The 20,977-nt window shown below is 61.8% G+C and overlaps 9 protein-coding genes across 9 annotated transcripts; 4 read left to right on the forward strand and 5 right to left on the reverse strand.

The window, feature by feature from the left end:
• Positions 1-287: 287 nt before the first annotated feature.
• On the forward strand, positions 288-1,208 carry RHTO_05020 (uncharacterized protein; the record flags this gene model as incomplete). The annotated part of the gene is made up of 4 exons (XM_016418683.1): positions 288-372; positions 469-508; positions 567-979; positions 1,087-1,208. 4 exons carry the CDS (start codon positions 288-290, stop codon positions 1,206-1,208), a joined length of 660 nt encoding a protein of 219 aa, XP_016275959.1.
• Positions 1,209-1,460: 252 nt separating this feature from the next.
• On the reverse strand, positions 1,461-3,091 carry RHTO_05021 (muconate cycloisomerase; the record flags this gene model as incomplete). Its single annotated transcript, XM_016418684.1, has 5 exons — positions 1,461-2,017; positions 2,135-2,289; positions 2,374-2,641; positions 2,715-3,018; positions 3,077-3,091. 5 exons carry the CDS (start codon positions 3,089-3,091, stop codon positions 1,461-1,463), a joined length of 1,299 nt encoding a protein of 432 aa, XP_016275960.1.
• A 445-nt stretch (positions 3,092-3,536) lies between these two features.
• On the forward strand, positions 3,537-5,332 carry RHTO_05022 (intradiol ring-cleavage dioxygenase, C-terminal domain containing protein; the record flags this gene model as incomplete). Its single annotated transcript, XM_016418685.1, has 7 exons — positions 3,537-3,591; positions 3,713-3,828; positions 4,167-4,323; positions 4,386-4,477; positions 4,539-4,791; positions 4,858-5,183; positions 5,258-5,332. 7 exons carry the CDS (start codon positions 3,537-3,539, stop codon positions 5,330-5,332), a joined length of 1,074 nt encoding a protein of 357 aa, XP_016275961.1.
• A 473-nt stretch (positions 5,333-5,805) lies between these two features.
• RHTO_05023 (lipid particle protein) lies at positions 5,806-7,681 on the forward strand (the record flags this gene model as incomplete). The annotated part of the gene is made up of 5 exons (XM_016418686.1): positions 5,806-6,104; positions 6,164-6,541; positions 6,617-6,671; positions 6,735-6,829; positions 6,895-7,681. 5 exons carry the CDS (start codon positions 5,806-5,808, stop codon positions 7,679-7,681), a joined length of 1,614 nt encoding a protein of 537 aa, XP_016275962.1.
• Positions 7,682-7,776: 95 nt separating this feature from the next.
• Positions 7,777-9,057, reverse strand: RHTO_05024 (methylenetetrahydrofolate dehydrogenase (NAD+); the record flags this gene model as incomplete). Its single annotated transcript, XM_016418687.1, has 3 exons — positions 7,777-7,998; positions 8,060-8,564; positions 8,624-9,057. 3 exons carry the CDS (start codon positions 9,055-9,057, stop codon positions 7,777-7,779), a joined length of 1,161 nt encoding a protein of 386 aa, XP_016275963.1.
• Positions 9,058-9,612: 555 nt separating this feature from the next.
• Positions 9,613-10,770, forward strand: RHTO_05025 (Isochorismatase-like domain containing protein; the record flags this gene model as incomplete). The annotated part of the gene is made up of 7 exons (XM_016418688.1): positions 9,613-9,645; positions 9,750-9,773; positions 9,849-9,969; positions 10,064-10,272; positions 10,357-10,473; positions 10,533-10,593; positions 10,664-10,770. 7 exons carry the CDS (start codon positions 9,613-9,615, stop codon positions 10,768-10,770), a joined length of 672 nt encoding a protein of 223 aa, XP_016275964.1.
• Positions 10,771-11,388: 618 nt separating this feature from the next.
• Positions 11,389-13,496, reverse strand: RHTO_05026 (acyltransferase domain-containing protein; the record flags this gene model as incomplete). The annotated part of the gene is made up of 7 exons (XM_016418689.1): positions 11,389-11,824; positions 11,886-11,959; positions 12,026-12,177; positions 12,244-12,582; positions 12,644-12,758; positions 12,851-12,981; positions 13,328-13,496. 7 exons carry the CDS (start codon positions 13,494-13,496, stop codon positions 11,389-11,391), a joined length of 1,416 nt encoding a protein of 471 aa, XP_016275965.1.
• Positions 13,497-14,116: 620 nt separating this feature from the next.
• On the reverse strand, positions 14,117-19,685 carry RHTO_05027 (ubiquitin carboxyl-terminal hydrolase 25/28; the record flags this gene model as incomplete). Its single annotated transcript, XM_016418690.1, has 16 exons — positions 14,117-14,153; positions 14,217-14,265; positions 14,333-14,386; positions 14,452-14,520; positions 14,602-14,872; positions 14,949-15,417; positions 15,476-15,590; positions 15,653-16,273; positions 16,337-16,570; positions 16,626-16,737; positions 16,797-17,407; positions 17,467-17,553; positions 17,617-17,816; positions 17,876-17,971; positions 18,035-19,613; positions 19,670-19,685. The coding sequence occupies 16 exons, from the start codon at positions 19,683-19,685 to the stop codon at positions 14,117-14,119; spliced, it is 4,620 nt and encodes a 1,539-aa protein (XP_016275966.1).
• A 346-nt stretch (positions 19,686-20,031) lies between these two features.
• Positions 20,032-20,949, reverse strand: RHTO_05028 (NUDIX hydrolase domain containing protein; the record flags this gene model as incomplete). Its single annotated transcript, XM_016418691.1, has 2 exons — positions 20,032-20,654; positions 20,730-20,949. 2 exons carry the CDS (start codon positions 20,947-20,949, stop codon positions 20,032-20,034), a joined length of 843 nt encoding a protein of 280 aa, XP_016275967.1.
• Positions 20,950-20,977: the final 28 nt, after the last annotated feature.

A 20,977-nucleotide genomic window follows, 5' to 3' on the forward strand; every position in this document is an offset into this window, starting at 1 on the left:
GAAGTGAGCTGTTGTGAAAGCGAGAGTGGGAGGCGAAGCAGCGGCCCCTCCCGACCGACCGCGGCAAGCGCTTTCTCCCTCCCACAATTCACCGTCACCGTCAAACTCGACGTGTAAGTAGCGTCTGACCTCCCAGCAGCTCGCTCAGTCGCTGCTACCAACGCTGACTTGGGTCCACGGCTTTCTCCCGCCTCCCCACCGACCCGTCTGGCCTGATTGCCTCATCATCCCTTGACCTCGCTCGGTACGGCTTGCTCTGCATTCAATCGATCGCTACAGCCTACAGCATGTCCGCACCTTCGCCTTCCGCCCCCGGCTACCTCTGGGTTCTCAGCGACCCTGGCGAGCAGGCTACGCTAGAGGAATTCCAAGGTCAGCCTTCGTCCAGTGCTTCGATCTGCTGATGCCTACTGGCGAGGCGGGATTTGCGACGTCCTGACATGAGCTGATCATCCGCACGCCTTGCAGACTGGTACGACAACGAGCATGTGCCGCTTCGCATGGAGCAGTCCGTCCCGTTCCTTTCCCTCTCGTGACCGCACTTCGCTCACAGCCCGCTCTCCCAGCATCCCCGAGTTCGAGACCGGCGCCCGCTATGAAGCCGCCGACGGCCAAACCCCAGGCTGGTCCGCCGCCTACGACATCCGATCCGTCGCCCTCTTCTCCGACAACAAGTACACCCGCCTTCGCGCGAACCGTTCTCCTCGCGAGGGAGCGCTCGTCGCTCGACTTGGTGTGCTCGACCGCCGCACGGCCGAGAAGTTGGGCGAGACGAGTCCCCCTCCGGCTGCGAGCGAGGCGCCGAAGTTTGTGTTGACGGCTGCATCGGAGGAGAGGCCGGACGAGAGCGAGTTGAGGCTGTTTGAGGGACAGGAGGGGTGGAGGAGGAGTCACTATCACCGCGTGTACGACTCGCTCATCATTGGGTACGGCAAGGAGGCGAAGAGCAACGTCGCGCCCAAGTTTGTCGTAATCCACGGTGCGTCTTGCCGCACTCTTGTCCTTTCCCCCTTGTGGTACACTTTTTGGAAGCGCGCAGCCTTCCAAGAATCGCTCGTTGATCCACCTTCTCCACTCTGCTCGCAGAATTCGACACCGAAGCCTACACCTCGTCGCCCGCCTACGCCAAGGCTACGGAGGGCAAGACCGAGGTTCGCCGGTGGAAGTTGTACAAGGCCACGCCTAACACGGCGCCGAAGGATGCGTGAGCGGGATAGTCGAGCGGAGGAGGGGAGGGCAGAAGGGGCGTAGAAGCAGATCGGGTATGGCCGCAATATTTTTATGGCTAGACTTGCGTGCATCGCGTCGTGGAGAGCTGCGAGGGGGGCGAAGAGGATCAAGTGCTCGAGCACGAGCAGTCAGCCGCGGCGAACTTCTGGCTCTTCGCGCTCCACGAGCCCGGTTCGCGCAAGCTCTTTGTCAACGACGAAATCTCTATTGCTCCAACCTATATGCCCCTTCTAGCTCAGCCAAACCGCATGACTAGCCCCCGTCCCCCTCTCCTCCTCAAGCACCTGACCCTTCCTCTCTCCCTCAACAGGCGCATCCACCCCCAACTGCACAACCGCAACCTCCCTCAACTCGCTCCACTCGTCCCTCCACTCGAGAATCGAGACGTGGCCTGCTTCGTCGTCGGTGAAGACGAGGTAATCGTGGCCTTGACCTGTCGAGGAACAGTGGAAGGGGAAGACCTCGATCGCGTGGGCTTTACCACCGCTGTTCCTCGCCTCGAAACGACTCAAAGCCTCATATCTCACTCCCTCCTCCTTCTCCTCCTCTTCCCTGACGCGCACATCCCCCTTCTCATCCACCTCAAACACGCTCACCCACCCTCTCTGCGCCCCGGTCTTTCCCCGTGTAGTGACGTACAGCCTCCGACCGTCGTGTGAGAGTCGGAGGGTGTCGCCGCGGTAGAGATGCCGGATTGAGTTGAGCGAAGGGGGGATGACGGAGTAGCGGGCGGTGTGGGAGAGGTAGGGGGCGGAGGAGTGGGTCGTGTAGATGTCGAGGTAGGAGGCTGTGAAGCAGAAGCATGAGTCAGCGAGCTTCTCGCTGGCAGAAAGCTAGCGGAGCGTCGAGTGCGTCTCCCGACAATCCGCGAGCACTTCTCAAGCAAGCGAACCCGCCAACTCACTGTGCTCCGTAACGACATACAACCTCCCCCCATCCCTACTCGGTATACTATGCCTCACACCTTCGTGGCCCTGTTTCCCGTGCGTCGGTACTTCGGCTAGGTGGTTGAGCGTGCCGTCTTCGTTGAAAGAGTAGACGAAGATCGAGTCGCGGCCGCTGCGATGTGCGCATCCACTACATGTCAACGGAAGCTCGGGAGATCGACCGAAGGCAAGGCAGGCAGGAGGACGCCGAACTCACACATGGGGAACATACGCCCTCGCTCGAACCGGATCAATATCCACCGCATGACTTCCATACCTCAACGCAACTCTCGTACGATCCGTCTTCTCATCCCAAAGCTCCTTCTCTCCTCCGTCGAGGTAGATTACTTCCTGGAGTTGGGTGTCGAACCCACGTGAGGAGGGGGAGAGGGAGAAGGTTTGGGCGACGGGACCGCCGGCTTGGTAGACCCGGGTAGGGAAGGGGAGGGACGAGGGGGAGACGGTAAGGTAGGAACCTGTCGCGGCTGTTGGCGAGCGAAGGAAGGGGAGGTAAGGACTCGAGGGACCGCGGCTGCTGGAAAGCGAGGGCCAACGCACAGATTGGCACGGTATTGATCTTCCTCACGCCTCCCCTCCCACCCTCCAGTACTTCCCAGCTACTCAAGCTCGGCGGCTGCGCCCAAGTTGTGACATACGCCCTGTCCCGCTCCTCATTCAGCGCGACAAACTGGTGTGGGCCTTCTCCGCGTACGCGGCGGTGGACGGTGAGGGTTGGGCCGTTGGGAGAGTACGGGAAGAAGGCGAGGAGGTAGAGGAACAGGGTGTTGAAGGTGCCGGTGAGGATGTAGTGGAGCCGCGGCGTGAAGGAATCGGCGAGGAGGGAGGAAGCAGGCGGGACGGGCTGTGGGAGCATCGGTTCAACTTGCGGCCGGCTGTAGTGGTTACTAGGGTGTACTCACGCAAGTTGCGGCCATCCTCGAGCCGTCCTGAGCGGTGCGCGTAGGTGACGAGCGTTGGACTGAGGAAGTGGGGAGGAGGGTAAAGAAAAGGGTGGGAGGAGTTGTACCCTTCGCTGGTCGTTCAGGCCGAATTCTAGCAGTCCATTAGACAGCCTCGGGAGCCCCAAGCCGAATACGAGCGCGTAGTAGAGGTGCAAGTCTCCTCGACGCCGTTCTCCGCGATGAGGTCGTCGCCGCGCTCGCTTCCTTCGTTCGTTGCGCGGCACGGGTTGCTACTGGCAGTCCTACTCGAGTCTTCTCTGTCCACCGTGCGTCTTCTGTGACTGCGGTGTGTTGAGTGCGCTGCCGAGGGATGGACGAACTTTGGGCCGATGCCGCGGCTTGCTCTCATCGCTCTCGCCCTCGTCCAACTCTTGCTCTTCTCTCTCTTCCTCCTTCTCTACACTCGACTGCGACAACCATGCGGACACACGCACTCACCCTCGCAGCAGCAGCGCTCGCTTCAACCGCCCTCGGTGCGTCTCTCCCTCGTCCACCGTTCTACCCACCGGCATGCCTCTCTCGCCTCGGTCTCGCCACCCAGTGCCCTCTCGACCACTCAGGACACTCGACTGACTTGTCATGCACACGCCACAGCCCACAAGGAGCGGCCAACCGACCCCAGAGAGATCAAGTACATCCAGTCCCTCGAGGAGAAGATGTACGCCTGCGCGCCCAAGATCGCAAAGTACCAAGCTATCCGCAAGCGCAACGTGCGTCCAAGCTCTTTAAGGTGCTATGGACTGCTTAGGTGCGCCTTGAGCGGTGAGGCAGAAGAGCGAGGGGGATTGTCCGGCCAAGCGATCCGCGGATGGGTTTTGCGGCGTTCGTTCGGAAGCTTTTCGCAGGACGACCTCGTCCATTCCACTGGAGCACGTTCACGAGCAAGCCGCGGCGGCAGGAGGCGCGCAACTTGCTTTGTCGCTTTTCTAGCTGAACCGAGGATGCAGCCGCGGTTTCCTTCGGCTCCCGTCTACAGCGCCTCGTCGAGCTAAAAGCTTCATAGCGTCCTCAGAACAACCACTGACCCCTGCTTCGCCCATGCTTGCAGGCTCAGCAGGTCCTGAGCGGCGGCCCTGCCTCGACCAACGCCGAAGACCTCTTCCTCGACCAAGCCTCCGAGCACGACGTCGAGGACACCCTCATCGCCCGCACCCTCCTCGCGCCCTTGACGGAGGAGCCGCGCATCCGGAACCACTCGTGCATTCGTGAGTTTCGAGACTTTCGCATCGACGAGGAGCAGGAACTGATTGCCTTCTGAGTGGATCAGTTGCGCCCGAGGTGACGGAGGGCCCGTACTACCACACTGAGGGACACCCTATTCGCCAGAACATGGCCGAGGACCAGCTCGGTCTTCCCTTCGTGCGTTTTCGCTTCCATCCTTCCGACTCGCGCTTCTTGGCTGACCTCTCCCTCGCCGCAGTACATGGACGTCGGCGTCATCGACGTCAACACCTGCGAGCCGCTCGAGAACGCCCTCGTCGACTTGTGGCACGCCAACACGACTGGCCACTACGCTGGCCACCCCGAGCAAGACCCCGAATTGAAGTGGGAGGGACCGGCGACGAGCGGGCCTCGCAAGGGCTTGTTGAGCAAGTACCCGCGCACGAACGACCACGAGACGTTCTTGAGGGCGGCGTGGCCGACGAACAAGAATGGGTTGGCGCAGTTCTCCTGTGCGTCGCGTTTCTCGCTTCTCCTACCAGGGTAAGAGGTAGCTGACGGAAATGCGTGTTCGACAGCCATCTTCCCCGGCTACTACACCGGCCGCGCGACGCACATCCACGTCCGCATCCACACCGCCTGGGAGCCCCTCCCGAACGGCACCTTCACCTCGTCTCGCATGATCCACACGGGCCAATTCTTCGTCCCCGACTCGCTCAACATGCAAATCGACAAGATCTGGCCTTACAACACGAACCCTATTGCGGACAAGTGGGGTCGCACGAGGAACTGGGTCGACTCGTTGGACATTTACCACGACGCGCACGGGAACGGCTACAACCCCGAGTTTGAGGTCCTCAAGGTTGGGTCGGTCATCCAGCAGGGATTGATCGGCTACATCACCGTGCGTTGCGCTTTCTCTCCTCTTCCTCCTTGGCACACCTCGAGCTGACTCTCGCCTTTGCCTCGTTCGCGCAGGTCGGTGTTGACACTAACGCCGAGTACGACATCAACGCACCGTGGAAGCCCGTCCCCGACAAGCCCAAGAAGTAGATCCGACTACGCCGCGCGAGTCGCTAAGGTTATCTCGAGGAGGAGAGGGAGGTCTTTGTAGCAGGAGGGGGTTCTCGTCTGGTTTCTATCGCAACGCAGTGTTCTCGCTATGGGCTTCGTGATGGAGAGCGCGCAAAGACAGAGAGCAAAGCGTTGCGCTGCGAGTTGACTTCTCGTTGACCTTTCGCGGGCGAGCGCCTTCTCCTCCTCCTCTCGCTCCTCTCTTTCGCCTTTCACGCCGTATTTGCACTTTACTGCTCGGTCTCGGACTCTGCCTGCCTCAGCCCTCACCGTTGCGCGCCCGATCCTCACGCTCGTTCATCACCCGGACTTCGGCTCGTCCTCGTGCATCGCTCACCGACCATGCCTTCGCACCGTCTGCTGCTCTTCTTCTCGCTCCGTGCCCCTCGCTAGCTACCGTCAGAGCTCTCGCATCTCCCACGACGCCTCCCTCCTTGCTACCGCCCGCTCGCATGGCCCCGACATCGGTTCACCTCTGCGTCATCCTCCACGGCCTATGGGGCTCGCCCTCGCACGTCTCCTACCTCTCCGAATCGCTCACATCCCACGCACGCTCTACCGCCCAGCCCGAAGCCGGCGAGGAGGAATCGATCGGCCTCGAGGTGCTCATCTCGAAGGCGAACGGGATCTCGGCGGGCCATTTATATGACGGGATTGATGTGTGTGCTGAGAGGGTTGTGGAGGAGATTGATGAGGAGGTACGAAGGCTGGAGAAAGAGGGAGCAAAGGTGGAGAGATTCTCTATCGTCGGGTGCGTCTTCTTCCTCACACAGCCGAGAGCGCCGCTGACTCGTTTACGATAACGCGCAGCTACTCCCTCGGTGGTCTCGTAGCACGCTACGTCCTCGGCCTCCTCGACTCCCGCACCCCCTCCTTCTTTACCCACGCCCAACCCAAAAACTTCACCACCTTCGCCTCGCCCTGGATCGGCATTCCCGCCTACAGCTCGTTCTGGTCCCGTACGTTCAGGTACCTCGGCGGAAGGTTGTTGAGCAGGACGGGACGGCAGCTTTATGAGAGGGATCGATTTCTGCCTTTGCGATTTACGGACGGGGCGGATAAGAAGGGCGTGAGAGGGGAGAAGGGGAAGGTCGAGGCGGCACCATTGCTTAAAGTGATGGCGGACCCGCGGTACAGCTTTTACAAGGCTCTGCAGAAGTTCGAGCGGATCGACGTCTTCGCGAACATGTGCGTCGCCTCCTCTCTCGCTCGCTCACTCTTCAGCAACGTTGCGGTACTGACCTCGTCATCTCTATGACGCAGCGTCAACGACAGGACTGTCCCTTTCCCGACGGGGGCCCTCGAATCACACGACCCGGTGCGTTCCCTGCATACTGCTCGCGCTGAAGGCGTGACAGCCGACGCTGACGCTGGACGACAGTTTGCCCTCGCACGAGCTAGAGCACAGGAAGCGGCAGAAGAGCGCGGCGAAAGGGCGCACGACAGGATAGACTGGCAGAGCGGGGGTCTCGAGATGTACGCTTCCATTCCTCCCCTTGCTCGCCATACCTCAGACTCACGCTGACGGTCGGACAATGCAGAACATTACACGATGATGCGCCTATTGTCGCCTCTTACACCCGCACAACCTCAGCACCCTCAACCGCCTCCCCCTCTCCCTCCCGCCGCCGCTTCCGCCTTCGTCTCCGCCTCCCCACCCCCTTCCGCCCCTCAACCTATCCCGTCTCGCGCCCTAAAGCCCTCTTCGTAATCTCCCTCCTCCCCCTCATCTGGCCTCTCTCAATCGCCTTCCTCGCCTCGCGCTCTCTGGTCCATACCGCCCAGTCGAGTCGACGGATACGGAGTGCGAGGAAGAAGGTTGAAGGAGGACGTGAGGGGTGGTTGGAGAGGGTTGGGATTGCGGTTGGGGAGGTTGCGGAGGGAGCGGGAGGGGACAATCCGGAGTATGCTGCGAGGCTGGAGGGTAGCGCGGACGGAGGGGTCGAGTCGGTCGGTGTGAGGCACGATGACGACGAGAAGACGACGAGCTCGACGTCAGCAGCGTCGTCCACGAGCTCCGCAACCTCCTCAACTGCCCTTCTCGACTCTTCGCCCCCAGCCTCCTCCCAAGCCTGCGCCTCCCCCTCCTCCGCCCCTTCCGACTCCGATCTCTCCGCCGCCCTCCAGCTCGGTACAGACCCCACCTTCTCCCCCTCTCAGCTCTCCCAACTCTCCTCGCTCAACGCCCTCCCACACCTGCGCAAACACCTCGTCCTCCTCGACGCGTACTTCTCGCACGGCGCGATCGTGTGTAGGGATAGGAATTTCGGACAGCATCAGCAGGGGAAGGAGGTGGTGGATTGGTGGGCGAGGGAGTTTGTGGTGTAGACAATGAGCCGCTCGGCGCGATAGAGGCACTGCTGAAACATCTGTGATTGCCCAAGAAACGTCTATACGGCCCACTCGAGACCCAGTCCCACGCTCTACTGCTCGCCCTTGATCTCGCCCCTCAAACTCGCCTGATACTCCCTCAACCTCAACAAGTTGCGCTGCAGCAACACGATCGTCGCCTTGCCGATGCCGGGACAGTAAATCGACGCCTTCTCCTTGATGTCGTCCTCAAAGTTCTTGGATTCGGAAAAGTTGATGGCGACGACTCCTTCTTTGAGCGCAGAGGTGGGGATCTTGTAGGATTTGGAGGGGACCTGCGGAGGGAGATACTCCTGAGTGCAAGTAAGAAAGAGAGCAGGGGAAAGAGGAACGCACGCCACCGATGACGACGTCGCTCGCCCGCAAGCACTCCTCGAAGCTCAACTCGCACTTCTTGACCACATGGTACGGGTGGAAGCTCGCCTTCGCACCCTCCTCGCCCTCCACAAGCTTCCTCCGCGTGAACTCCTGAATCCCGTCAAGGTCAACCGAAAAGACCCGCGCTCCGTCGTTCGAAAGCAGCGCCGCGAGCGGGCGTCCAACGACTTCCGAGCGGTTCACGACGGTGATTGTGCGTCCGAAGGCGCGCGAACCGTAAGGTCGGAGCGGGTTGTAGACTTGGCAGTGCTCGAGGGTCTTGACGATTGCGAGAGGCGTGCAGGGGAGGATGGCTTTGACGAGACCGTCGTCGGTCGTGGAGGATTGGCTGGGAGTGCTGGTGGAGGTGGTAGGGACGGTGGAGGAGGCGGAGGCGGGGAGAGGGGAGGGAGTAAGGACTTGGGCGGCGAGGGCGAGCTTGCGAGGGTCGATGAATCGGATGTTGTGGTACAGCGAGAAGAGCCTGCGACGCGAGCAAGTGTGAGCGAGATGCATGCCAGATCAGGTTGAGAGCGTGCGCACCAGGTGAAGTTGAGGCCCTCGACGTCCTTGAGCGGGCTGACGGCCTGCTGGAGGTACCCGTCCTGCCGAGGCCCGAAGATCGGGTAGTAGACCATGATTCCGTTCACGCTGTCGTCCTCGTTGGCGGCCAGGATCGCCTCTTCAACCTCTCCCTGCTCAGCCGTACCCTCCGTCGCGCCCTCCGCGACGATACCCACCTCACGCAACTCGTACTCGATCCCGACGGCCTCGCACGCCTTGGCGGTCCAGTTGGCGTAGGCGCGGGAAGGTGCGCCCGAGTTGGCGAGGATGCCGACGAGTTTGGGCTTTTGCGCGAGCTTCGAGGTGGCTTCATGGATTGCGGTGCGGAACGGCTTGGCGATGTGTTCGCCGAGGACGGTGACGCAGGAGATGGCGGTCGGGTCCGCAGGAGGCTTGAGAGCAGGAGCGGACATGGTGAAGGTAGCAACGAGAGGAGGAGCGCGGAGGAGGCAGCGACGAGCAGTGAAGGTGCCGAGGGAGGGTCGGGATGCGACGAGGGTCTGCGGGGACGAGCGTGTCAGCCCGGTGTGACTGTGCGCGCCTCACAAGCCTAACACTCAAGCTCTGCAAGCGCTTCCGACCCTCCTCAACCCGCACGAGCGGCATCAAGGCGGGCAATGCCTCGAGAGAAGAGAGCGAGCTGGGACAAGGCCAGCCGGTCCGCAGACGAGCAAGGGTGACTCACGGTAGTTTGTGCGAGAGTGGCAGACGCCTGAACGAGTCGTTGAGCAGCCAGGACAGGCAAGCAGTCGCTGTCGAGAGCAGTGAGCGCGCAGACAAGTCCCACGTCGAGTTGATCGCTTCTTTCGGGTGCGAAACTTGGGGTTGTTTCGCGCGGTGCTACGTGTTCACTGATGAAGTCGGTACGAAACTCGCTTGCCCCGCGCTCCGTCACTTCCGACGCTTGCTCGCACTCGCTCGTCCTCGCACGCTCTCTCTCCCTTTGCTCTTTTGCTGGCTCGTGAATAATGTCGCCTGTACGCAAGATCGTACCCAACAAGGTCAGCCTGCCACCGCTGCCCACGACGCACGACTCGTCCCCGCTCACTCGCTTCCGATCGCTGACCTTCCTCCGCTTGGCCTCGTCGTCTTCTCGCTCACACAGACCGCCTTCTTCGTCTGTGACATCGTGAGTTCCCCTCGAAGGGCCTCGCTCGTCGGACGAAGCCAGCTGACCCTCTCGTGCCCCTCCCTCGCTCCTCAGCAAGAGCGGTTCCGCCTGGTCATCCATGCCTATCCCGCCGTCATCGCCACAGCCGAAAAGATGCTCAAAGCCGCCAAGCTCATGGACGTGCCCGTGATCGCGACCGAGCAAAACCCAAAAGGTGCGTCTGCCCCTTCCTACAGCCCTCACTTCTCCAGCCTGATTTCCCTTTGACTTTTGTGTCCAACCGCCAACCTTACTGACACGTTCGCCAGCCGCGCCTCCTCGACCGAACCCACACGCGCCGAAAACCGCGCTCGTAGCACTCGGAGCGACCGTCCCGTTGCCGTTACTCGACTTGCCGAGCCACCTCCGACCAAGCTGGGTCCCGCTCGCCAAGACCAAGTTCAGCATGATCGTGCCGCAGGTGGAGCAGCAGTTGAAGGAGTGGGAGACAAAGAGCGTCGTCTTAATGGGCATCGAGGTGAGGCGCGCTTGCTCTCGTCGGCTTGCTCTGTCGAAATTCCTCGACAGCCCAACTGATCCTTAGGGGTGACGATGTCTTCAGAGCCACGTCTGCGTCCTGCAAACAGCCCTCGACCTGCTCGAGCGCGACATCGACGTGCACGTCCTAGCCGACGGGATCTCGTCCTGCAACGGCGACGAAGTCGGTATCGCCATCAAGGTGCGCTCCTCCCTTCCCTCCCTAGCTTCCCACCAGCTGACACAAGGCGAGGATCGAAGCGCATGCGAGACGCCGGCGCGCAAATCACGACCTCCGAATCGATCCTCTTCCAAATCATGCGTTCGTCCCCCCCTCCGCCTCCGTTTCCCCTCTTCAGTGAGCGAGGTACTGACACGTATGAGACGAGCAGAAGACGCTGCCCATCCTGGATTCAAAGCGATGGCGGGACTGGTGAAGGAGCACAAGGAGATGACGAAGGATGCGTTGGAGAAGCTTATTGCGGGCAGGGGGTTCTAGGCGAACCTACTGGCGTAGAACGTTCGTTGGAAACTGTATATTGTCTGCATGAGTCAATCCTCTCGAGACGAAGAGCCTGATCCGAACCCAAGTCCTGAAGCGACTCATCGCTCGTCTTTCTCTTTCCTCTCAAATCCAGGTCACGACACGGTTGCGATGGAAGCGAGGGGTATCATTACTGTATGAGCAAGAGCGAGCGAGTGAGAGGGAAGGAACTGGACAAGCGGCGAGTAAGAGGCGAGGAGAGAGGAGGGGGGGGGGCAAAGTCCATGCGATGGAACGAATGTGTGGAGAAGGAACGACTGTGAGTATAGGAGATGAGGGGAAGAGTACCGTAGTGCGTGTAAGGGTACGGTGTGAGAGAAGGGGGAGGGGGAATGGGTGTAGTGTCCTTGTGCGAGCGCATGAGAGGGCGTGGAAAAGAGGGGGTGGTTGCGTCGTGAGAGAAAAAAAGAGTAGGTGAGAGGGAAGGCAAGTATAGCAGAAGAACGAGAGAAGGGGGGAGAGGTGAAACCGCCTTCGCGCCAAAAAGTCTAGGAGTCGGTCGAACGCGCCTCCCGTCCGCCGAGTGAGAGAAAAGAGAAAGAAGGAAACCGAGTGTCCGTCCGATCCGTCCGTCTAGAGCGTCCTCATGACCGTCCAAGCGCCGACAACTCCCGCAGCGACCATGATGCCCAACTCGGCCCACTCGGCCCGCTGAGTCCCATCGCTCGTCGAGCCAAACAAGCTCGGGAACGTCGTAGGCCGCGGGCGCGTAGTCGCCGTAATAGCCTGGATGATCGACGTTCCAGCCGAGTTGGTCGCCGCCGGTGCGCCGGGCGACGAGATGGAAGTGGGCGGGGCGCGCGACTGGGCCCAGCTGAAGCGCGTGCCGAGCGACTGCAAGTCGGCGGCGAGCTCTTGTCGCACGTCGGTGACGTTGAGCAGTCGGTAGTCGCGGAGGTCGTCTTGGCCGTTGTTGGCCGTCTCGGTCTTCTCGTATTCGAACTGCATGTAGAGCTTGATGCGCGGGAAGGCGTCGAGCATCGACGAGTTGGTGACGCAGTCCTTGAGCCTGTGCGAGAGTCCGATCGTCAGCGTGCGCGTTCAGCTGAGAAGAAGGCGAGCAGACGCACCATGCCTGCTGGAGGGCGGCTTGGGTCGCGGCACCGGCATCGTTGACGTGGTACGCCGCACCAGCCTCAGCGAACTATGCACGCCACCGAGCTCATTAGCATCAGCACCTACGCGACAGGGGAAGAAGGCTCGAACGCACCATGCAAGCCTTGTCGGGCTTCTGCTCGCAGTAAGGTCCGTACCAGGGCGTGATGGCATCTCCGCTCTCGGGGTTGGTGCCCGAGATGACGTTGGCGCAGTACCCGTTCGGCTGGATCGTGTTCTGCGTGTCGGACGGGATACCCTTGTAGTCTGCGCTCGCGATGCCCCGTTAGTCCCGCCTGAGGTGGTAGAGCGAGGGAAGCGGTCAGGACGCACAGATGGACAATCCAATCCAGTCGACGACGTCGTCACCAGGGTAGTAAGGCGCCAAGGCGTCGTCTCCCGCATCGAGCTGTCCGTTGTTGTTGGTATCGAGGAGGGCCTTGTCGACCGCGCTCAAAGCGTTGTACTGTGTGCCCTGCTGGCCGTACGGGTACCCCTGGGGCGTGTTGGGCGCCCAAACCATGATGGTCTCGGGCGCGACCGACTTGACGAGCGTGTACATGTTGTGCCACGACTGGTTGAACGCCTGAGGCTGCATGCCGTACTTCATCCACGTTCCCTGCATCTCCGGCGCGTAACGCAGGAAGACGGTTCGGTTCAAGTTGATTTGGTCTGCGGGCGCGAGCGAGGTCAGCTCCGCGTTGCGAGGAAAGTCGGTTGAGCGAGGACGAACAGTCGAGGATCTGCTTGCCCAGCGCGATAAAGTCGTCGTCCGTCACGGTCTGGAACCCATCCACCGGGTACACCGTCAAGAAGACCGCCGCGTCCGTCGCCGACTTTTCGATTTGCTGCACGGCGTCGTCGAACATTCGAAATGTGCGGGGTGGGTTGTCAGCTCTTCGACGCGTCGACTCTTTCAATCGTGAGGGACGCGACGCACGTTTTCTGGTGCAGGACCACCTGCACCGGTGACCCAGTCGAACGGAGGCAGGGGGATCGCCTGCGCCATCTGGAAGACGGGGACATTGAATCCGAGGTTGTTGTTGATCGCGGTCGGCGTATCGCTGTACGCTGCGGGTCACGGGGCAATCTCGTGTCAGTTTGAGATGCTCTGATAGGCGACTGAGGCTGCTCGAGACGCGTACGAGGCGAGAGAGAATCGCCGAGAGTGGGTCGAGCGGGAGGCGGTGCGAATCCATCGCGCCTCGACACCGCCAGCGCGGCGGATCCAAGTTCCGTCCACCGTCCACCGTATCCTGTCCCATGGCCCCAACGAGCCCCCAAGCCATGCGCGCGTGTCGCCGCCCATCTCGGTGTCCGTCACTTGGCTCTCCGGAGTGTCGGGCTCCTCGCGTCCCTCGTCGCCCGTCGCACCGCACTGCAAACCCAGTGTAGCCTGATATCGAGTGCAACTCACGCTGTGCCGAGTCGAACCAGAACCCGAGCAAGACCTGGTCGTTGGGCGGCTCGAACTGAGCGGCGCTCGTCACGGTCGCGAGGGCGGCGAGTCCGAGAGCTGCGCGCGCGACGGTCCTGCGCGTGCGTGTCCGACTCCGTTGGGAGCTCGTGCTGGTGCTGGCGAGCATAGCTGGGCTTGCTCGAGTGGTCCGCGGAGGCGAGAGGGCGAGGGGGCGAGGGAGGCGAGGGTCGAGGGAGCGTGCTGCGGCCGTGTGGACGCTGGCTGAGGGCGGATCAACGGTCGCGCGCGCGGGTGTGGGTGGATGGATCGACGCGTGTGAGGGTCTGCGGGTCGACTGGTGTGCGTGCGAGTGCCTCACGCGGCGAGGTGACGGCGATGCGATGCGTTCGAGCTGAGCAGGCGACGAGACGAGGTCCGTTCGAACTGGTGCTGCGACGGCGCGGCGGAGGGCGGGAGCAGGAGTGTGCTGCGTGTGCTTGTGCTGCAGCAGGTGCAGTCTAACCCAAGCAGACTCGAGAGCGAGAGACGGGGGACAACACGAGACGAGGCCGCGCGAGCAGAACGAGGGCCCCTTCGCAACGATCGAGCGCAAACAGTCCGCATACACCCAAAAACGCGCTCGTAACGTGCTGATGGATGCATTGGGACAGGGTATCAGGCTACACACGCAAGCACAGGTATCCTGGAACCGAGACGCGCGACGAGGGGCGGACAAAGGTGGCCGTTGCAAAGTCGACGGGTCTATCTTCGAGGCGAGGGAAGAGAAGAACGAGCTCGGGATCTGGGTCACGCAGGGAGGCGCATGATCGACTCGATGGCGTCGCTGCACGGGGAGGAGCCGGGTGAGCGACCGAGGCGGAGAGAGACGAACGAGAAGACGCCTCACAGCCTGTCCTTGCGGACGTAGGAGAAGAAGTAGGGGTTCGTGTCGCCGGCTGCATCGACGAGAGCGTCAGCGTGTCGGCTGAGTAGTGAGCATGGCGCGGAAGCGCCGAAACGTACTCGTCTCACGGAACACCTCCTCCTTGTCGACCTCGGACACGACGGCATCGTTGTCTGCATCCGGCATATGCCCATCAGCCACTAATCTCGGTGGATGCGAAGAGGACGAAGGGGCGCACACTTGAGCCAGCGCTGCGGGTTGCGGTGGTCGCGCTGGTAGATGAAGTAATGACCGCTCGTCGCCGTTCCTGCGTTGCCGGAGGAACACATCTATCAGTTCATTCATCCTCCTCAGAGACGTGCAACCGAGAGGATAGCAGCTGACGCACCCCGGTGAATGAACACCGCCGTCAACTGATACCTCGTCTCCTCCCTCTCCTTCTCCCTCCAAACGCCCTCAATACCCGCTCTCAACTCTTCGACGCGCTTCTCGAGCGCAAAAATTTCGGATTCGAGGTCGGTCGCTTCGGAGGTCAAGTCGGATGTGAGGGACGGGGTGAGGAGGGATGTGAGTGAGGTGGGAAGGGTGAGGGAAGGGAGGGTGGAGAGGTGCTGTGCGTGTGAGAGGGTCGAGCGTAGGATTGAGGGGGTGTTGGCGCCCTGTGAGTTGGAGGTGTCCCCGCAGTCAGCCAACTCCTTCGGAGAAGAGAAGCGAACGAAGGCAGTCCCGACGCACCTTGTCAGCCGTCAGCTCGCCCAACCTCTCCCTAACCCTCTCCAACTCACTCCTCATCTCCTCCGTCCTCCTCCTCCTCTCCTCTCCCTCCCCATCTCCCTCCTCAACTTCACAGTACCGTCCGACCTCGATCTCCTCAAAGAACCGCAGATGCGCATTGCTCTTGAACGCAGTCTGCTTGACACGGTCGTACTGTACCCTTTGAAGCTGGATCTGGAGTACCGGCGGAGGGGGGGAGACGAGTGCGACGCGCCTCTGGGCAGGGTGGGATTCGAGCTCGATTGGGGAGGGGGCGAAGACGGCGTCGAGGCCGTCGTAGATGTCGCGTGTGAGGGCGGCGGAGGAGGATGAGGTGGGAGGGACGTCGAGGAGAAGGCAGGAGAAGGGCTCGTCTTGCGTCCGGACAGGGTCGGAGACGGAAGAGGGGTCGTCAAAAACGAGTTGTTGGCGCATCGTGCCGTAGAAGGTGCTGCGGGTGCTCTCGTGTCAGTCTGTGTGGGTGATTCGAGACAAAGAGCGCGGCGCACCGCCTGAGCAGGTTAGCGGCGTCCTGCACCTGGCCGTTCGCTGCGTTGGCGAGAAGGGCGGCCTCCACTTGGAACATGACGTTGTCCATGCACTCGGTGACGTCGTTTTGACGGCCTGCGTTTGCGCACACAGCGTGTCAGTCAAGCAGCGAAAGCGGCAGAATGAGGTTGGCGCACCAAAAGCCATGTAGGTCGAGAACTGTCTCTCGAGCTCCTTCTCCTTCTCCTTGCCTGTCTTGCCCTCTGTCGGCGGCGCAGGCGGTGCTGGCCGAGGCGGCAAAGACGGCGGCGCATCCACCTTCATCGGCTCGACCTCGCCCGTTACCGTCCGGTCAACCGACTTGCCACGCTTGACGCGGTGGCCATCTCCATCGTCGCCCGTCGGCGTCGGCGTCTGCTGCTGCGACGACTCGGCCATCTGTGCGTCACCAGCCTCGTCGCTGATAGTCAAGATCGACGTGCGGCAAGAGGTAGCGGCGAGGGTAGGCGAGAGAGGGTGCATCTGCGTGTCTTCCGCCATCGAGTCGTCGCCGTTTTTCCGCTTGCCGAGAACCGACGAGGGCGAGCGCCCGCTGCTCTCGTCCGCCGCAACCTTGACCTCATCCTCGGTCGCCATCGCAACCGGCTCGTCCGTCAACTCTGCTTTGTCGGCGACTGGTGCGTCGGTCGTAGAAGTCGACGCATCGGCTTCTTCTTTCGAAGGGACCAAAGCGAGATAGGCGAGCTCGGTCTCGGGCGTGACGGCAGAGACAGGCGCGTGGATGAGCTGCTGGTACAGGTTCTGAAGGAGCTTGACGACTGCGCGGACGACCTCGTTAGCTCCTTGAGCTGAAGAGGAAGACACGATCAAGCGAAACGCACATCGCTTCGAACGCTTGACCTCAGCGGGCGTGACAAGCCTTCCGCCAACACGAATCTGTCGTCCGTCGACCGGTGTCGGCGAGTCGTCGAAGGCGAGAATCGTCTCGCGCAGCTCGCGGACGGTGAAAAAGTACTGGAGGAGGGAGTTGAGGTAGCAGGTATTGGCGATGTTGGTCAAACCGACGGGCCGGTCGGGGTCGATGGCTGGAGCGGCCTGCCATCCTGCGCCTTCGTCTGTGAGTAGTTGGGTCAGCGATGACACCGTTGGGCCGCTCGGAAGCTGACGCACCTTTCTGGCCGTTGGCGAGGGCGAGCAAGCTCGGGCTGTTCCTCGTCGCGGCGATGACCTGGAGCGCCTCGGCCATCTTCTTCTTCTCCGTATCCGACGAGGCGTCGTGAAGCTGCATGAGAGACGAGTGTGAGCACAATCCAGGATATCGAGCAGCGCTGCGGCACGCACGCGGATGTCGTAAGTCATGCTGATCAAGCCGTCGTCAGTGTCCGCGTCGACGCCCAAGGTCCGGTACGCCGCGTCAATGTCCATCTTCGGCTTGGCCGCTCCCTCAACGTCGCCCAAGTCTGTTGTCGCCAGAATGGTCTTGAACAGCTCGGACTGCGTGAAGACAGCTACGATGCGGGCGGCCTCGAGCAGGGCCTTGCGTCTGCCTGGATGCGTCACCTGCGTAACGCGAGTCTGGAAGGCCGAGACGAGGTCATCGTCGGTGATCGTGCTGTACATGTCGAAGGGAGACGGGAGGCGGAGCTCCTGGTAGGCGGCATTGATCTCGTCCGACGTGAGCTTGTCCTGCGAACGTTCGAGCGCGACCTTCATGTTCAACGCCTCTGAGTCGCGACCTTGTGCGATCCGTGACAGTGCGTTCAGGTAGAACGGCACATAGAGAGAGTTCAGCTCGCACTGCATGTCGTAGACTCGCTCGACGACCGAGTCTGCGAGGTCGGGGACGACGCCAAGGAGACTGTAGTCGTTGGCGAGAGGGTCGAGACCGGAAGAGTCGAGGCGGTTTGATGGACCGGCTGTGAGCCATGATTCCTGCGACGGGATGCGAGCAACTGTCGGAGGAAGCCAAGGTCAGCCTTTTATGCGTGCGAGGCCAGAGAGCGGCACGTACGCTTGTCACCGCCAAGTATGCCAGCCAGAACCTCCTTCGTGTTCTCTTTGAGCCTGATCCTCGTCGGCTTACGCTCCAAATGGTCGGCTGCAGGTGGCGTGGATGCGGTCAGCGTACGACTCCTCCTCCGTGAAAGGCACTGGCACGCACGATATCGCTTGTAGTGATCTTCGAGCCAGATGCCCGTCTCGAGCCACAAGCGCAGCAGGCGTTTGCGATGCTGCCGGCCTTCGTCGGTCGACTCGTCGATAGACGGCAGCTGGATAAACGTCTTCTCGACAAGCTTGTCCTTCTCCTGGACCTTGGCCGTGTAGACCTTGCAGCCCAGCGTGGCGATCATAATGTCGTGACTGGTGAACAACGGCGCGGTCAGCACTCGGAAGGTTCTGCAATACGAGTAACGACGCACATGATCTCGTCGCCTATCGGGAGATGCTTGCCCATAGTCTTGCCTTTGACAGGTAGGCCGCGCGTCTCGCCCTTGAACAAGCAGTCGTCAACGATCCTGGAAGCGGTACACAGGGTCAGCTCCAGCAACGGGAATTTGGACGAGGGAAGCTGAGCGTACCTCCAAAGCGTCTGCACGGTCTTGAACTTGGACTGGAGGGCAGTATCGCCGGCGGCTGGATTTGCTTCCCGAGCCTCAAGCAAGCGCTGCCAAAGCTCTGGCCGCACGACGCCGGGGAAGAAGTCCGTTGACCCTGAACGCAGGCAGACGCGCTGCTGCGTCGAGGTGAGCTCGAAAATGGGCGAGGAGAGATTCGAAAGGGTGCGAGGTTCGCGATGGACGTCGTCCGCGGATGAAACGAGGGAGGACGCGTCGGCAAGAGGGATAGGCGGTTCGAGCGGGAAGGGCGGAGGCGACAGGCGGGTTGTGAGGGCCTCTTGCGGGTCGACGGATCGGTTGCTCTGCTGCCAGAGTTCCGGAGAGTCGCTTGGCTTCTGGGCGGGCTGGACCTGAGCGAGAAGAGCCCAGGAGAAAGTCGAACGGCAGAAAAAGAGGGAGGGATGGGGTCGAACCGCGTCGAGTTCTTCGCGGGTGATGGTGCGAAAGCCTCGCCGCGCTTTCGGCGGGATGGGCGGAGGGGAGGAAGTCGAGGCGGCGGCGGATGAGTCTTTCGCCTCGACAGGAGGTAGCGGCTTCTGCTGCTCCGTCTGCTCAACCTCCATCCCCTGCGAGTCTGCCTCGCTCCTCGCCGCCGAACCAGACAAGTCGACCCATTCTCCCATCGCCTTGTAATCCCCAGAAGCGGTTGGCGTGTCGTCGATCGTAAAGTCCCAAACCGTCTGCGACCAGATCCCCTCCTTCCCGCCTTTCTCGCCCGGCTTCGCAAGCACCCTCGGCGTCGTCCACCAGCCGTCGAGGGGGTTGGCGGCGTCAGAGGCAGGCGGCGGCGGCGCCGACTCGCGCCAGGTGATCGCCTTGATGGGAGCTGTAGGCGTCGAAGGACCTGGGGCATGCTCAAAGTGCTGGGCGTCGTACTTTGCGTTGACAGCGTCCTCGAAGCGCGCGCCTTCCTGCCAGGATGGGTCCGCTCCGCCTCCATAGTGGGCCGTAGACCGCGACGAGCTAGTCGCATGCATAGACGTCGCAGGTTGGGCGGGAGTGCCCGCCCACTCGTCGTCAGCCCAACCAGTACTCGACCCCGTCGCCAGTCGCGCCGCAGAGCCCGACGGCTTCGAGCTAGACCCGTACGTCCTGCTGACCTTCTTCGCCCGCCCTGTCTGCGTTCCACCGAGAGGGATCGCCGCGCGCTCATTCCCAACGAGAAGCAGTTCGTCCTCGCTCTCCTCGATCTCGTCGCTGCTTGGTGCGGAAGGCGGCGGCGGCCTGTTCGCCTGCCCCTGCGACGAACGCTGACGCTGCATTGTGCTTCCAGCAGGTCTGAAAGAGGACGTAGGCGAGCTCGTGCGGCGTTTCGAGGCGGAAGCGTATGACGGTGGGGAGGAGGAGGAAGTCGAGGGCTGGAAGAAGGCGCTGGTCGTGACGGGCGCTGGCTGGCCGAGGATAGCCGGCTTGGGAGGGACTGGTGGAGGGTCGGGCGAGCGCTTCGACAGTGCTTCGGCGAAGAATGGACGGGGAGGGACTTGAGGCGGTGAAGGAGACGAAGGAGGGTGAGCGGGAGGCGCTGGATCGCCCGGCGCGTCTGTAGGGGTCCTGAGTGAGCTCTGCAAGACATTTGAGGACACCGCGGGGGCTTACCTGCTGGGACGTGCATCCTGACTGTGCGGAGAGAGGAAGAGGTCTCCGCTTGCGACAACTGATGACAGGTCAACCTCGGCCACAGCGTCTGGCAGGCTGTGAGCTCGTGCAGACAGTCACTGCTTCCTTGCGATGTCGGTCAAGCCGGAAGCGAAGCAAACGAAGGCGAGCGGAAGGCAGGAGACGTCGGAAAGATGGGCTGAGGGCGTCGAGAACGACAACAGGTTGATTGATAAGAGTGGATGAAGTGGTGAGGTATCGCTATATGTGTGAACTGTTACAACATGCGAGATGGGAGTGTGCGCCGCGTCTTTGCCGCCGTCCCCGCCGCAGGAAGCACCGTGTAAATTCCCCTCTTTCCCTCATATCCGCTCGTCCTCGTCTTCCTCCACGCCGTTCGACATCTCAGCGTCCTCTATCCGCCCGCCAGTCCGCTTCCACCAGTCGTCGACCCACTCCTTCGCGCTCCGCACGGCCTGTCGCATCACGTCTTCTCTCCGTCCCCAACAAACAGTCTTCTCGAGCTCGTCCCAGCCCGACAGGAATATCCGTGTCCGTTCGGTCGACTCGGGCCATGTTGGCGAGAGGTAGGCGAGGGAGTAGGGTTCTGTCAGAGCTGACGAGGCGGATTCGATGGGTTCGGCGGAAGAGGAGAGAGGGTGGCCTGAAGGGGCGCTGGAGGATGCCGACGAGGGAGCGGAGGAGATGGACGAGACGGATGAGGTTGCGGATGTCGAGAGCGAGGCTGAGTCGGCGAGAGCGGCGGTATCGTCCGCATTCGCCTCGTCGTGCGAAGGTGCGTCATGAGTCGATCGGTCCGCGCGGGTCTCGGGAGGCGGGAGGAGGAAGAGTTCGAACGAGTACTGGCAGCTGGCGACGAAGGACGGCGACTCGCGGTCGGTGGAAGGGGAGAGGATGTGAGGACTCGGGTCGTGAAGGGTGAGGAGGTGGGTGAGATGGACGGCCGAGTTGGGTTTCAAGCCGGCTGTGAGCAGTGGGGAGGCCCTGTCAGCACTGTTTGCAACGCCATCCACCGTTCGGGAAGCCCTGCGAGACGCACCCTCTTCCCAGGATTCCCGCTGAGCTGCGAAATCCGACGTTTCGCCCTGCTCGACTCCACCCTTCGGGAAGACATGCAGGTGCTTCTTTTTGCGACTCGAAACAAGCAGGAAAGCTGGCTGCGGCGCATCTTGAGGGGCGTTGCTGGACGGGGTCGTGTGTTGTGGAGTGGAGGGGAAGCAAATGACGATGGCGACGGCGACGGGGCGAGGCGAGGCCATTCTCGGGTGGAGCGGGCGCTTGTGGAGA

The sequence above is a fragment of the Rhodotorula toruloides genome, assembly GCF_000320785.1.
Source record: "Rhodotorula toruloides NP11 unplaced genomic scaffold Scaffold3, whole genome shotgun sequence".
Lineage (NCBI taxonomy): Eukaryota > Fungi > Basidiomycota > Microbotryomycetes > Sporidiobolales > Sporidiobolaceae > Rhodotorula > Rhodotorula toruloides.